At 29.9% G+C, this 17,709-nt stretch overlaps 1 protein-coding gene across 10 annotated transcripts in view; it reads right to left on the bottom strand.

Moving 5' to 3' along the window:
* Positions 1-129: 129 nt before the first annotated feature.
* The window catches only part of LOC129616356 (uncharacterized), an 85,954-nt gene continuing 68,374 nt past the window's right edge, over positions 130-17,709 (bottom strand). For 9 of the 10 annotated variants that reach the window (XM_055531978.1, XM_055531984.1, XM_055531979.1 and 6 more), the window contains 2 exons: positions 7,363-7,538; positions 130-2,640 (listed from right to left, as the gene is read on the bottom strand). In XM_055531978.1, coding sequence (XP_055387953.1) covers positions 2,402-2,640; positions 7,363-7,538 — 415 coding nt within the window. In that variant the 3' untranslated portion in view covers positions 130-2,401. Of the gene's footprint in view, positions 2,641-6,273; positions 6,330-7,362; positions 7,539-17,709 lie in introns of those variants that run through there. The other variant, XM_055531986.1, reaches the window with a different exon arrangement.

Here is a 17,709-nt window from a genome sequence, read left to right on the forward strand (position 1 = left end):
TAAGTCTACTTTTTTTTTCAAAACACACCCATTCTATATATATATATATATTTTTTTCCTATTGAATATTAAGATAAAAGTTGAAACAAAAAATATCTTAAAAATGATTATAAAAAAGTCCTATTAATTAAACAAATAATTAGCTTCTTTTAGATTTAATTATGTAATACGTAGATAATAATATAAGTTAATACGTATAGCAGGTTCGAACCCTGAAAAATGCGAATTGTCAGATTAATGTTTTTTGTTCTTTTTTAAAGTGAAATTAAAAAAATCTTTCCGTTACAAATCAATATCAGCGAGTTTCCGCCCCTAAATATTGTTTTATTGTAAAAGTTTAATGCAAAAAATAATATTTTCTTATTAAATTTTGTCTTAAAAAAATATTGTAAATAAATTTAATGTATGTTTTGCTTACTAATACATTTGAGTATGCATCAAATGTTCACTTCCAAAAATCAATTTATAAAGAATATTTATACTACCAAATGTAAATAAAAATTACCCCCATGAGATGTAGTATCAGTGTGGAAGAAGGTGGTCACAAAGCATCATTGGAGAGAATTCTTGCTTTTTCTGGGACCCTACTCGCAAAACCCTATCTAATTCCCTTTGTGCCATGCCTCTAGCCCTTCTATAAGTACCCGTACTTCTTCACACCCCACAAGTAGCTATATATGTAAAAAAATAAGATTTTTGAAGAGTTATAGGAAATATGAATAAAATAAATAATTAGGAAAGTAAATACAAGGGACTGCGTACCGTGGTAGTCTGATAAGCAGAAGGTTATTAGATCGATGCTTGTCTGGATATCATCGTATTTTTTTTCTCTTGGATTATTTTATTTTGTTTAAATTTTTTATTTTATGTTTTTAATATATAACGTAACAGATAAATATTGCTTTAAAAGTTTAAGAAAAATTTTCAAAAAATATCGTTACAATAGAAAAGAAAAATTCGCGAAAATTTTAAATACATATACGTACATAAGCATGTATGTATATTTTTTTCAAAGTTTCCTAACGAGTTTTTTTTAAGGCTTTCGATATGTTTGCAAACAGCTTTGAATATTATTAAAAGTAAACATACAGGAATACATTTTCAAAATAAGAAATGGTTTAAGCAGGAACAGAATATTAATCTTCGCCATCTGACTCTATTTTTCTTTTATTTCGGACCATGTTTTACTGGCCCCTCACCTTTTTTTCTACTGATCTGCGCCATGTTTCTTTGGGTCTGCCTATTCTCCTTTTACCTTGCGGATTCCATTCAAGGGCGCTTCATGGAATGCTATTTACTGGCCTCCGGAGTGTGTGGCCTATATAGCCCCATTTCCTTCGTCTGATCTGGGCATATACTGGTTCCTGCCCCGTTAGTTCCCAGAGATCCTTATTGCTTATAGTTCTCGGCCAGAATATTCCGCATAATATTCGTAGGCATCTATTTATGAAGGTCTGCATCTAATCTATATAAATCTTCTCAACTAACCATGTTTCGCTGCCATACAGGAGAGAACCGTCCACAGTCTCCCGAATGCCCCCCTAGCAAGCCTAAATCTGTTCTTTATACCTCCTTCAGCACCCACATCTCTAGTAACTATACTACCCAGGTAGCAGAGCTCGGAGACATCCTCTATGTTCTTGTTAATTATCTGCAGAGGGATCATTGTTCTTTAATTATTAATTAGGCATTTTGTCTTGTTTGTGTTTATACAAAGACCTACTTCCGCAGCATTTTACTCCAGGCTTCTTATTTTTTCTTGCATTTCGCTGTGTGTGTGTGTGAGAAGAACTATATCATATCCCAGATCTTCCAATCTATTTGTGAGGGTCCATCTTATTCCTATTGGGTCGCTCAGTCGCCCACGATGAAGAGCTGCCAATTCCGCATCTTCATATAGTGCTCTACTTATGCTTGTTATCTTTCGAGGAATTCCCCTACTTGTTAGGGAGCGCCACAATGCTTCTCGGTCAATCGTATCGAAGGCCCTTTCAAAGTCCACGAAGCGACGTACAAGTCCACTCAACTGACTGTTATATGATTATTCTTACTGTGTTAGCCCGATCAACACAGCTTCGCCCTCTTCTGAAGCCCGCTTGTTCCTCTTTGAGGCCCACTTCTATTCTACTTCTATTCATGTGTAGATTATGAGTGCTAACAGTTTGACAACAGAGTTCAATATTGTAATACCTCCCCAATTTCGACATTCAGATACGTCACAATTTTTTGGAATTTTTATTATGATGCCACTTTTCCAGCTTCTTGGTATATTCTCCGTGCACCATATTGTGTTGAGTATCAGACGGATAATCTCGCTATTGAGTTAGCGCCCGCCTTCAAGAGTTCTGCTGGTATTCCACCGAGACCTTCTGCTTTGTTGTTTTTCAATTTGTGGATGGCATCAATTATTTCTCTTTTGTTTGGCGGGCCCAGATTTACTCTGTTGGCGTTGCCGCTGTTTTCTTGTGTTTGCTGTTCTTGCTGGTATCGCTGCTCGCCATTGTTGACTTCCCCTTTGTAATTGCTCTTGCGTGGATGGGAGCGGCCGACCTTCCTTGCCTTTGATCGGTTGACTTCGCTTCTTGGGATTATTTGATAGCGTTCTTATGTTTTTGTACAGAGAACGCATATTGTTTATTCCTGCAGCAATGTATTAGAATTAGCATATTGTTTATTCCTGCTATATGAATGTATTAAAATTTAGCATTTTATAGTTTTTCGCTTGAATAATAAAAATGAAATTTTAAGTTGTTTTAAATTGTGTATGTATATTTTTTAAAGCTTGCTGACGAAACATAATATTCAAAACAATAACAAATGAAGCATTAATATTCAGTTACCACAAAACATGTGATGTCTTTGACAAAAGCTGACATTTATTTAAGTTTATTTCGATTTTCCGAATTTAAAATATGTGAGATCATTATATTTTCGAATATAATTTTTTTCTCGTTCTTGGTTTGTGTTTCTAATAATACTTTATTTCTTTATTTCTCGGTTTTATTTCCAATAATATAAAGTATAAAATAAAAACGTGCTTTTGTTATACAAAAATTTTTTCAGAAAATCTTAAAATAGGGCAATTTCGGTTTCAATGTCAGGTTTTTCTGGGACCGCACAAATAAACCCCTATCTAATGCTTTTTATCCCATGTCTCTAGCCCTTCCAGAAGTACCCGTATACTTTCTGACACCTCAAAAGTAGCTGCATATAAAATATAAAATATATTTTAATTTGATTTTGATTTCTGCTCTTCTACAAATTTTTAGATCGTCTCATTAGGATTCAAAACTAAGTTATGGGATGCGAGAACTGCATCTTAACCTAACATTTTTTTAAATTACAATATACATATCTAGTTTCAAGAAGACAATTGTGAAATTTAAGAAGAGTTCGAAATAAAAAATAGTTACATTGCGGTGGGTTGGTCATGGCTGATTGTTGACTTCCATCAGAGGATCATAAAGTAATCTAAATGTTGGTCTACATGTTCAAAAAAATTTAACTAATTGAAAATTTAACTAATTTCTAATATAGGTAAAATATTAAATCTTAATTTTTAGCAGGTTGTATTGCTTCATATTATGTTTGTCTGGTATAAAACTTGAAAACACTTTAAATAGAGAAACAATGATTTTTGCAAAAAGAAAAACAATAGACAGACTGAAAATTTTAAAAACTTTATAAATATGTAATAACCGTTAAATTTCACAGTTTTTGTCAAACAAAAACAAATATTTTTTAGTTATACCAGCAACAGAAAATTTTGATTTCGGGTTACAAATGTGAAGCTTAGAAAGCTCTTTGTTTCTTTTTGAAATAAAAATTATTTTTGATGACAAAATTGTTTTCGGAAAATAAAACCTTGTGATATAGCCAAGATAAATATATGTTTCGATAGCTGTAAGATTCAAAAGTTTTAAAACACTAATTTTACCTTATTTAACTTAAAAACTCATTTTTGGTCAAAAAGACTTGCGTGCAAAAGTTTATAAAGTTTTTACAAGTTTTATAAAATTTTTAAAAACTTTCTTATATCAGACAGATCTACTGTTTACAAATTTCATAATAGTTGTAAAATCCTAAAATTTGTTCATTCATTTGTTTCTCTCTCATTCATTTTTTTCTTCTGCAAAACGAACGGCTGCATAACCATGTTAATAACAATAAAAAATTATGAAGTCCGAATAATTTTTAGGGTATACCACGGCTGTCAGAAATACTGATATTATTGTCATGTCAAGAGAGAGATAAAACATCATACATTTCATATTAAATTATTTAGATGCACAAAGTTATACATTCAAACATATGTTAGTCACTAAATCTTAAATATTCGCTAGCATATTTGCTGCTAGATTCGTGCCCCAAAGAAATGATGGGGGATTCTTATAAAATTTTATTATTAGTATTAGTACACACGGTGTTTCGCATATAGCAGTAAATAATTTCAGGGATGATTCTTTGATTAATTTGTAGCAAAAAGTTGTATGATTGAGGGGTGCAGATTGAGAAGGTTGAAACGTGGACTATGCCATCATGCTTTTTGTGTTGTGTTCATTTCAGACTAAAAATGATCCTCGTCGATTGTACTGACAAAAAGACTGCTTATTATTTGATATAAAATTTATATCAAATAATATAAAAAAGAATGGAAAACCCGTACTTTTTTTACCCTTTCAACATGAGCAATTAGCCTAAGTCTCTTAGTTGAGTAACGTAACAATAACATTCTTAGACGATGGTGCATCACCGTTTGAATTTTATAACAAAAGAGTTATCTGATGTATATTTTTATTTCATCTAATTTCAAATATGACATTATAAAATGCGAAATCATTCCCCTTTGGACTTGATTGATTACTGCTTATATAGTTTTTAAAATCTTTCAAAAATGATACAAGGATGAAAACTTAAAACTATTACAAATAAATTTCAGAAATAAATTTTTTCATATTCTAAATAAATCTTAATTTTTAAGTCAGCAACTTTTATTTAGAAATACCGTTTTCATTTTTGGAACTTTAACCTCAAACGTACTTTTCCTGTGAATGAAGAAAAATTTGTTTGTGTACTCTGTTAATCTACATACATATGTATGTATGTAGAACAGAAAGAAGTGCATACGCTTTGAACATTTACCTCAATTTGTCATTTTCAGAAATTATTTGTTAAACGAAGCATAAAATTTCAACAAAGAGTAGTTTCTGACAAAACAATTATCGCGATTGCTATAAAAATGTAAAAAGAAATAGATTTAAATTGCGAAAGTAATAAAAAAACGCGCGAATCGACAAACCGAATCGTAGATTGCAAAGAAGGGATAACAGTGCACCGCAGCCAGAAAATATAGATCTATTGTGCTTCCAACTAGATGCAGGACAAAGCCCTACAAGACCACTCGAGACTCACCCTTCTGATACCGTGGTAGGTTTTAAAAAAATTTATATTCAGAACTTAAAATATAAAAGGACGGTGATAATTTCCTTTTCGTTATATAATTTATAAACTCTATATGTAAATTTTTTTAATAACTATTATCTCTCTATGCGATGGTCTTACACTTACCAGGGCAGTGGACAATTTATTATGATAATGCAAGAAAAACCGGGGTCAAAATCCGACCAAAAATTTGAATTCATAAGAGAGTTGGGTATGATGAACGAAGAAAATTAAAATTAGACGTCTTGTGTGGAAAAAAATTGAACTGAATTGGCTCATTAAGAAATACTGTTTAGTTCAAAAATGTAGACTATTTAAACCAAAAAAAAACACAATTTAAATTGATAATATTACTAATATGTATTTTGAAGCGGTTAACTAGAAAAACGTAGCAAAGCTTGCACACTTGGACTCTTTTTGCAAATATGAAAAAAGTTATGATATGCCTCTTAAAAAAATTATAATCGTCGAAAGTCCAATTAAAATGCTTTAATCTATATAAAATTAAAGGTTTATTTTACTGATATAATAAATTTACTACAATTAGATATGAGTACAAAAAATGTCAATGAATTTCAACACAAATCAAAGTATAAAATTTTATAATTAAACCTTATAACAATATTAAATACCTTTTACAAAAATTGACAACTATTAGTAAATTAAAAGAGTCACAGAAAAGAGCAAGCGTTAGAAATCAGCTTACAAACAAAGTAAAAATTAGAAACATGTTATCTTCTAGCTTAGAAAGAAGGAGAATATTTACTTTTATTTTGTTTATATTTTCCTTTACTTGGTTTGCATTTTAAAATTTTGTGTATTCTGCCACGCACTGCATCACAAACTTTAAACTCTACTTTTGGTAGAGTTTTTCTTTTCGTATTTCTCTAGATTTAAATTTAAATAAAATTTCAAAAAAATTAAAATTAAATCGAGTACGGAGAAAATAAAAAATAAACATAATATCGTTTTTTTAATTTTATAGTTAATGAAGCCTAAAAAAAATCTAATATGTATCTTTATTTAACATACACAAATATACGACTTGTATAATACGTATATAAATCATAAATATTGTATACATACTTATTAATTAAGACTTCGTTCACTCGTACAGCCCGTTCAAATTCAAGCCGCAATTTAATACATAAATCGGTTTTTTTTTTTTTATAAATTTCCCCTGTGGAAATAACGGTCGCTTTAAATTTTTATCTAAAGTTAAAAATTGTCTGTTTTCTTCTTGATCTAACGCAACAGCTTTGAAGGGAAATTAATTCTTATTCGCTAAAATTTTTTTTCCACTTTTCAAAAATATTCAAAAGCTAAAAAAGCTGTAAAATTTCTTGCAAAAGAATAATTTAAAAATATCCTTTTTTTTAAAAATTGTTACTCAAATAGCAACAAATAAAATATAAATAAACATTTGACGGTTGAAATAAAATATTGATTTGGACACCCGAACAATTGTGCTGCCATTGCTGATTCAAAATCTCTACGAAAGGAATTTGTGATCATTCAAATGCATACTTTAAATGATTCTACGAGGGGAAATGATGATAGAGCTGACTATTCCAAAACGGTAAACTAATTTATCTTATATTTCGCCTTTATATTCCGCATTTATTTTTTTAGAAACTCACAAGCAAAGGTTCGTTAATTATTAGAATACTTTTTTCAAACTTATTGCCCTTTCTAATATTAATAAAACAAGGTCTTAATTTTCGGAGAATAATAAAAGCAAAACATTTTTTTAATAAGTGAAGTGCTATAGACAGATTTGAACGTTTTAAAAGGAAATATGTCATTTATAAATTTTTAATAAAATTTTGATTAGTATTTGGAATAAAATTCATTCACATAAAAAATGTTATAACGAAACATAAAAAGTACTTGTAAAATTATGTATTTCATTGTACATACCAGATTGCATCAAAAGTGCTAAATACGCATAAATAAAACTTGGTTGACCTAAGTTTAAATCGTTTATTAATAATCTTTTATACTCCGCCATTAATACTTTTCCAGCAGCACCACAGAATATAATTACACCCAAAAGCAGAGCGGCATTGCAAGTGTATATCCACAATCTATAATACCTGAAAGTTGTAATAAAAAAATTAAACACGTAGTTGTTATGAATCCTTGTTTTTTTAAATCAACAATCAACAACCTAAATAAACAATCAAAATTTATATAATAATCTTAATAATATATTATAATAATACTAGCAAAAAGCATCAAATTGAACTTTGAATTCAGACCTGACGTTTCCCGCATTTCATATAACATTTTTAAGTGGATGCAACGTTTTTTTCTTCCCAGAAATATAAAAAAGAAAGTCCATAAAAATAATAGAAAATAAAAACAAATATATCCATATTTCAGCAAAAATTTTTAAATATAGTCCTGTAGTTTAGCAGATTTGATTATCTTTGAAGACAATATTGCTTCAATTCCGTTATGTCTTATACATTAGTTAATGTCTAATTCTAATTATGTCATTGAACTAATGTATAAGACATTAGTTTAATGTCTTATACATTAGTTTCAACTGCTTCGCACATTTGAAGACTACTGTAACTACCGGATTATTTTATTTTGCTCGATTCTAATCATTAATGACAAAATTTATGATTTGAAACAAGTAAATTACGTAAGAATGTTGCTCGTTAAATAAGGTTTTACCTTGTTCGCGATAACATTGCAATTGTCTATTAATGACTTTTCCTACAACTTATTTATTTATTTTTTTATTTATGTTTAGCTGAAACATTTTACAAAAATCAAAATTAAAGAACGCATATGCATATATACATTTTTTTAGACCGTAGCAAATTATTAACTTAAAAATTAAATTTAAAAATTATACAAAATAAAACTTACTACTACTAATACTCCATCAAATATGTAATATAAACAATGAAAAACTAAAACAATAATTTGGTAAAATAAAAAAAAGGTTATATTTGACTATAAGTAGGTAGAAGCTTTTTCATCGTGTCTTTCGTCAGTGAAAAGTCAAATCTGTGTTTATGTTTGTTGCATAAACGCAGCATTCTACTGACAGGTTCATGTTTCCCATAATTGGTCCTATGAAACAAGACTCAATCTTGTTAATATGTATATCGTAACAGGATGACCATACTTCCGAAGCATATTCAAGATGAGGATGGACAAGGCACGTGCAGAGCGACTTTAAGACATATGGATAATTAAACTCTTTTGACCAGCATTTAATGAGACCCCACATCGAGCTTGATCTGCATATGATATGATTGTAGTGATTTTTAAGTGATTACTTATTATCGACACAAACACCCAGGTACATAATTGAATGAAGTTGATTAAAGGCTTGGCTATTCAAAGTACAGCTTGTTAAAAATGGCCGTCTTTGCCTAGAGTAGCACATTTACTCACACTGATTTTTAGGTTATTACTTGAGCACCGCCCGTAAAAGCGGTTAATATCGTCGTCAAGATACGTCGCATCATTTGCCTATTTTTTTGAGAATTTTCATGTTATCAGCATGTATCAATACCACACTGGGCGTCAATGTGAAAACAACATCATTAATTGAAATAATGAACAGCAGTGTCTACTTTAGGAGACACCAGAATTAGCCGAAAGAGGCGCAGAAATCGCTGAAAGAAAGAGGACTCCTAACAGAGAATGAAAGCTTCCTTCCACGCGGAAGGAAAAATACCAGAAGAATAAGACTTATTAAAAATTATGGTTAAGATGGCTGACAGAGAAGAACAATACCTGCTTAAAATAATCTCAGAAACTCCATCTGGTCCTGGAGAAAGACTAGATCCCGAATTGGAAAGATATTTTTCAACCGCAGAAGGGTTCTTGACAAAATTTGTAAAGGAAGTTTTAGAATAGTTATAAATTTATCGAAAGTCGTCAACATCTAGTTGAAAATATGAAAAAGAGTTAGATTTGCGAAAAAGTTACGAAAAAATTCGAAAATAGTTTGGGAATTATTACTTGTATTCCCACTGAATTCCAAGAAGGTTGGATAACTATCACTTTTCCTCTTATGGTTTATGGAAACTGCCGCTTTAGTGGAGATATATTTGCGCCGCAGCTTATTTGTTTTGCTGCGAAGTTCCCTTAACTATTGTGAAAACCATGCAGGGCCAGAGCCAGTATGTTTAGATTTCAACACTGGAATAAACAATTCAAACGCAAAAATTATTTTGTAAAACTTACCCGTCATTGACTCAATATCACTAAAAATAAATACTGGAGAGAAGTCGTAAGGAAAAAAGAAAGCATTTAGCATTGCGAAATTCGCCCTTTTAAAATCAAAACGATAGAAAAAGGGATCGTCAATAAATGGTGAGTCGTCAATGCAATAAGAGAACGATATCAGAAGATGGCAGATGTCAACCTTAACAAAAGGATCTGGGACAGTTGCAGGTCAGCAATTATACCTAGTAAAAACTAGATCCAGTTGCTTCGATTGATGGTTTGTTATTGAGGATATTTGTTGCAAATTATTTAGGTGAAAGGCAGCTATAAAACTCCATCTCACTAGAACAGTCGATTGGAATCAAAAACGGTTCCCCATCATGAGTCATCCACCTAATTTTGGGGAGATTTAAATGTCTGAAAACAAAAACCCAATCCTCCGTGTTAAGAAAATTGCGTACATAATCAATTTCCAAAGAAAATTTTGCATATAACTTATTACTTAAGTTAGGCGGTAAATAGCAATTGACTAAGAAAAGCGTTTTGGAATTCAGCTCAATTTTAACTGCAATGATTATAAGGTCATCGGAGTCTTGATGTTAATAATACTAGCTTTCAATAGCGATTAGTACCCCACCTCCCTTTGGTTTGTATCCTTGCAAGAGAAGTCCATATCGGTCCCTTCTAAAAACAGAAAATAAAGAGTTACATTATTCAAGGAGGAGCACAAACAAGTTCGAGTTCTATTTCCAATACTAGCTGATTGGACCAAGGTATTATTGTTACGAAAGATACTTAAACAATTTGGAAAATTGGGCTGAGGTCGACGGAAAAAAACTTGTTATTTGCTTCCCTCGTTCTCTGTAAATAGTCATTCAATTTGCTCCTCATATAATTCCTAAATATTTATAAATCTTTATCAACACTGGCGGCAGATATATTTAAGGTGTCATGAAATCTTTTGAATAAGTTATGTAAAATGGTATAGTCAGAGGAAAGGCCCTCACTTTCAATAAAAGCCTTAACACCTAATCTAGTTTTACCATCGAGGATATTTTCCGCCGCGTCACGAAGATATGGCAAGTACATTTTAACATTCTCATATACAGTCCGGTCTCTGAAGGATAGTACATAAGTACTATCGCCATCTTCAACTTACCTTTTGGTCATACGAACGATCGGAGGAGTTAGCGCACCTAGAAAGTTAGTAGGCGGATGTGTTTGCAATAAGCGAGCATTGGGAAGGTTGTGAGGGTTGGGTATAGATATAGAAAATTGGGTGTTAGCTGTGAATGTCTTGTCCTGAATGAAATTTGGGTATTTTGTTCCATTGTCAATATTATTGTTCTTGTTAATATTTGTATTGTCGCTATGGTCTTTTTCATTAATTTCAGCATTATTGTTATTATTGCTATCGACACTTATATCAGTATTACTATCATTATTGTTATTATTATCGTTATTATCATTATTAATATTATAATTATTAATAATAATAATAATGAAAAAAGAAGAATCAAAAAGAAAAAAAAAAGATCAAAAAGGAAATAGCACTGCATCGTACGCAATTTTATAAAAATGAATTTTTGAGATGTGGACGCAATTTAAAAAAGCGATGTTACATGGTCAATAGTATTTTAAACAGATCCTCTAGCAGGGTCAGCACTATTGTAGTGTCCAGGGGTGACTCTATTGTGACTAGTTGTGGAACTAGCTGATAATTTTAACGAGTTTTTCATTTCAAGAGTTGGAATGAATCACATCGGTGAGGGAAGCACTGAACATAGATTTTTCTTTGAACAAATTTATTCCTCGGATCTGCTTACGACTATAGGTTCATTTGAGAATTCTAATACATGTGGTGCTGCCAGTATCTCAAATAGGATTTATAAAAATCCTTCGTTTTCTTTCGTTTGGAGTAAGCTCGAAAAAAGCTCTCGTTTATGAATCTGTGAGTCCCTTAGACCTTTATACTGGTATAAATCGTGATGTGTTTATACTAAAGGAGTAATTCTGTCGATATAAATTGATGATAAGCTCTGAGACTAAATTAATTGATTTTAGTTTCACATGTTAAACAATTGATAGACCTGATGTTATTTATCATTCTTCTAGATGCAAGCACTTCAAACTTGTGCGTTGTAAATTTCTAAATTGTTCTGACTACGCTTTTTATGAAAATTCTATTGTTTGTGTTTCAGAATGTTTTGTAATTAACTATAATAATTATTTTAGATATCTTGGCGTGGTGATTAACGAACATATGGAGTGGATGGAGCGTACAAGTGAGGGCATATTTACGTTATACCCTTAGGAACTTTCATAATTTGAAAAAAATATGTTCGATGAAAGTTTTAAGGAAATTTTACTTCAGAGTATTTCATTCTATATTACAATATGGAATCACGTGCTGGGATGGAGCATATTTCACTAATTACTTTAGTAATTAATTTAAATTTTCACTAATTACTTTAGTAATTAATAATAATGACCTTTACCGGTTTTGCGAAAATGTGTATCGCTGAAGATTTATAAAGAAGGACGTGGGTATCCTACCTTTAAGTTAAGTGGAAAATTAAGAATTTTGCCGGTACGGCATCTGTTTTATTTTACAGTATTAAGAGTGTCCTTTATGAAGAGATTAAGAGTGTCCTTTATGAAGAAAGAAGTGGGTATTTGATTAGTTGAATCTAGCATAACTATAATTTAAGAAGTGTACACAACACATTGGTTATTATTCCCTTTTTTCACAAAACAAACTGTAGGAATTCATATTCTGTCATGTCCGCTAGATTATTCGACAGGTTGCCGGAAAATTTACGATCACTGGGAATTTTTAATAAATTTTCAGGAAGTATAAAGTCATGGCTTTTTCAATTTTCTCATGATGACATTGAAAGCTTATTGCAAAATATTGCATAAATTAGCGTAATTTAATAATTTCTTATAAAGTAAGAAATAAAAATAATTATTATTTATAAATGAATTTGTTTTAATTTTTTTTAATTTGCCTCTTATGTTTATTAATTTACTTATTTCCTAAATTTGCTTTTTCTTTTAAACTTAATTTTTTCTTTTTTCTTAAATTTTATTTTGCTTATTTGTCAATTTAATTTCTATTTCGAATTATTTTTTAGCGGGCCTGTTTTACATTTTTGAACATTTTGAAGAAAATATTCAACCGATTTACTTGAAATTTTATATGTATATAAGCTCAGCTCGACCGTCCGCAAAAATTCGTATGTTTTGGAAGAAATCAGGCATCGGCAACTAGACGTTTACTACGGGCCAAATATACATTTTTGTGTATATAAAGAGAAATAATCAACCGATTTCATTGAAATTTAATATATGAACTCCTCGTATTAAAACAATGAACATATAACTTTTTTGGAAAGATCAGGGCTCGAGAACTGATTTGCGGGCCGATTTTACATTTTTCACCATATCCACAGAACAAATTGATGGAATTTCTTGAAATTTGATATTTGAGTTCTGGTTGTTACCGAAACTAACTGGCGAGCATTTCAGGGAATTCGGGTAGCACAAAGCGAAACTCTACTAAGAGCCAAATTTACATTTTTCTAAGTATGTTAACTATAAGCTTACTAATGTCCTAAAAATTGGAAAGAAGTATTTAACAGACATTTTTATAATATTCTGTAACACTTTCATTTAACTAGACAATACACAATGCGGTCGGTTATGTGCTGGCCACATCAGATTTTTTTTCTTTAACTTCATTTATTTACTTTTATTTAATAATACAAAACACAATGCCAACCTTATTCACAATTAAAATTATTAATATATAAACCGACAGTGATTTCGCGTTACTATGAAATTTTTATATAAACTGCACTACTTATTCTTAAAAATTAATGTTTTTATACTTTTTTTCTTAATACTAATCATTTTTTCTTATTTAATTTATTTAGTGATTAAAATGCAATAAGACAAAAACTGTAACAAGTTTTAATCTTTATCTAATTGTAAATAACAGAGAATAGACATGTTTCTGCCTGATACTATTATCAGTTATACTTTTATTAACTCTTTTACTGTTCTTTTAAGCAAACATGTCGATTCTTGTTTTATGTGAAGGAAGCAGATTTTATGTTTTCCTTTCTTTGCTGTTGTAATATATGTATAACTTCTCCCTTCCTATAATTAAAATTCTCCTGAATTTTTGTTACTATTTAATTAATTTTATTAAATGATGGCGGAAGTTCTTTTAATTTTATGACACTACCTAAGTTACCAGAATTATTCTCTGAATGTTTGAATTTTGTACATTTTGTATTTATGCAAATTTTTATTAATACAAATTTGTCAAAAATATAACTACATATATTTACTTAAAATTATCAAGATTACATTTATTGTTATTGATTCTGTTTTTTCGTAAACTTTTGTCTGCTTTATTTCTTCCAAATTCTTTTTGTAATTTAAAAAAAATCTTCAAAGATTATTTTATCTGTAAAGTTATTTATTATGTTGCTAGGATAATAGAATTTTTGCTTTTGTTTTTTCTACTATATTTGAAAATACTTCATTTATAATATATAAAGTACAGTTATTAAAATGTATTAAAATATTATTTGCTAATACAATGTTCCTTTTGTCACATGTTTGTTTTAAAGATATATTTTTGGCATTTTTTATTATTATTGTTTGTTCATCTAGCAATTGCATTTCTGTTGAATTATTTTTAATCAATTTACAATTATTTTTGTAGATATAATGTTTAATTTCTAATTTGTTAATTATTTTTGTTCTTTATATTTATAATTTTTTTTATTAAAGGTAAATATAGTTTCTTGAACATAATCTATTTCTTTATTATTTTGATTCGATATTGGAATGATTCGCTTTAGTTGAGCAATTGCGAATATTTTTGGGATTTTAATTGCGAATATAATTAAATTTTCTTTAAATAGTGTGAATCCCAATTTTGTACATTTCAGTTTGTAAAAATATATTTCATACTTTTCTATTTCTTTGTTTGTTAAAATATTGGGGTGTAATATACCATGTTTTGCCGATGACAAATTATCTTGAATGCAACTTACTTTTTCTTTTAATAATTGTGTTTCTAAAAGTTGGTCATAATATTATATACTTTTATATTTAGTTTTTTATTAATTAAATCTCTATCTTTTAGAATGAAATCCTTTAATTGAATATGTGTTTTATTAAAATTATAGTTTATACTAATTTGTTTATTAAAATTTGATATAAGGTTTATTTAAATCTAAAATTTTTAAATGTTTTTCTAGTATAATTCTGTCTTCCTCGTTCCTTCTACCAAATAACCATCTATGCCTCTGTAGCTCAGTTGGTAGAGCGTCCGCCTAGAAAGCGGTAGGTCACTGGTTCGAGTCCAGTTCGAGGAGAAAAAATTTTTTTAATGAATTTTTCTGCCTTTAACTCGTTCCTTTGATTACGTCATCCATCTGTTCTGCAGTTGCATGAAGAAATTTCCATTAAGATAAATTCTATATAAATATTATTTGTGTTTTGAATCGATTAACTATAGTTTCTAGTATTGGTATATGGTTGTTTACATCCTCTTCTGCGGAATGTATCGTTTGCATGTCGACTGATTCCGATTCAAGTTTATCATTGTCAAATAATTCGTTAATATTTATAATGTCATATTTCTTATTATTAAGTATAATTTCTGATAATTGTTGAGAGATTGTTTTATTATTGGTATTAGTAAAGTTTTCTGTTATAACGTTAATTTCTTTTTTGTCACTATTCATTCTACTTAAAAAGTCTGCTGCATTATTGTCCTTTCCCTTGATATATTCCATTTTAATTTTGTATTCGCCTAACTTTAAAGGCCGTCTTTGATGTTTGGGGCTTATATCTCTACCTTTATATTTAACAAATAGATATTTCAACGATTGATGGTCTGTGAAAATATTAAATTGCATACCTTAAAGGTATGGTCGGAAATAGTTGGTTGCCCAAACTATCGCTAAAAGTTCTTTGTCCGCAGTAGAATTAATTTTTTTATGATCAATTAGCGTTTTGGAAGCATAACAAGTGGGGTGTCCATATCGCAAAATTACTTGGGTCCGTAGTTAAAGTAAAATTTTTTTCAAAGTCTGGTTATCTATGAATTGGATGTTCCGTTATCAAATCTTTAAGTTTTTCGAAAGCATTAATGTAATTCGGGTCTTTAGTTATTCTGGTATCTTTCTTAAAGTATATTGTTATTGGTTGAGCTACTTTTGCGAGCTTATGAATTTCATATAATACTGTGATTTCTAGAAATTTAATTTGTTTCTGTGTGGTGGGAATTTTTAATTCTCCAATAACTTTTATTTTGTTGCGATTTGGTTCAATCCCCTCCGAAGTTTAAATGCGACCCCGGAATTCAGTTTTCTTTTTCATAAAATTGCATTTATCCTATTTGGATTTTTAATCCCTTCTCTCTAAGTTTGTTAAATTTTTACCGACCGTATTGTGTATACAATAGGTAGGTTATGTGATGGCAACAAATTTTGCATATCGAGTTTTCGGTGGGAATGCACTTATCCATAGTAGGGAAGTGTAAATAAACTATTTTTAGCAACCTGTCGGTCGATGTATGCACGCGTGTATCTCAAGTTCGGCTAAACCGATTTTGATGAAATTTTATACGTACGTTTATTTCGACCATAGCACAGATTGAACAACTTTTGGCATATATAAGGCGTCAGGAACTTCACTTTTTAGCGGGCCTGTTTTACATTTTTGACCATTTTGAAGAAAATATTCAACCGATTTACTTGAAATTTCATATATAATATAAGCTTTGCTCGACCGTCCGCGAAACATCCTATGAAAGAAATCAAGTATCAACAACTGGACGTTTACTACGGACCAAATATACATTTTTGCGTATATAACGAAAAATAATTAACCAACTTCCTTGAAATTTAATATTTAAATTCGAGGTATTAAAACAATGAATCTATAAATTTTTTGGAAAGTTCAGGGCTCGAAAACTGATCTGAGGGCGGATTTTACATTTTTTACCATATCTACGGAACGCATTGATGGGACTAGATAGTACACATTGCGGTCGGTTATGTGCTGATTTTTTTCTTAAGTTTTCAACGTGTTCCTTAAGGGTCGAACTAAATATCAAAATATCGTCTAGATAAACTACGCATATTTTATTTATAAATTTTCCAAGTACTGAATTCATTAGTCTTTGAAATGTCGATGGAGCATTTTTCAGTCCCAAAGGCATCTTAACAAATTCGTAAAAACCTAATGGTGTTTGAAACGCGTTTTTTTCCCAATCTTTTAGTTTAACTAATATTTGGTGGAAACCCTTCGCTAAATCGAGTGTGGTAAAATATTAGGCAATACTTAGTTTTTTTAATAAATGATAAATTTCTTATACCAACCATGTTAGGTATAGGAAGTTTATCATCTATTGAAATTTCTTTTGATTTTCTTAATCTATGACTATTCTCTAATTTTTCTTCCCTGAGTTATCTAAGTTTTTCGAAACTCTCCATAAAGGACTATTATATCTAGAATTGCTTTTCTGAATTATATTCTGCTCTTCCATCTCTTTCAATTGCCTTTTTATTTTTTCTTCGTGGATTCTATCTATATACCCTTGAATCTATATACCCTTGCATTAATTTGTTAATTAATAGTATCATAGTTTTAATTTCTTGCATTACTTCATTTTTGGCGGTGAAATGATCGCCCTCTTTAAAAAATAAATCTGAAAAGTTTTTTATTAAATTTTCTATTAAGTATGTTTCTTGTTTGTTAAGGTGGTTTAAATCAAAATTTTTCAATAATTGAATGCAAGATTTCGTAATTTCTATATTAAATATTTTTTCAATTTCAAATAGATAATCATTATCAATTAATGTTGTTCTATTTCCATTTATCTCGGCGAATTTCTTTTCTAAATTAATTTTTGCTTTCAAACTTGTTCATTCATTCAACATGTTCTTTTTGGTAAATTTACTACTTTCCATTATATAAAATCCCCTTTCCTGAATTCTAACGGCAATGGGGAAACTAATTTATTCGTTACCCAATTAGATC

This window comes from Condylostylus longicornis, unplaced genomic scaffold (genome assembly GCF_029603195.1).
Source record: "Condylostylus longicornis isolate FDR11 unplaced genomic scaffold, ASM2960319v2 ptg000185l, whole genome shotgun sequence".
Classification (NCBI taxonomy): Eukaryota; Metazoa; Arthropoda; class Insecta; order Diptera; family Dolichopodidae; genus Condylostylus; species Condylostylus longicornis.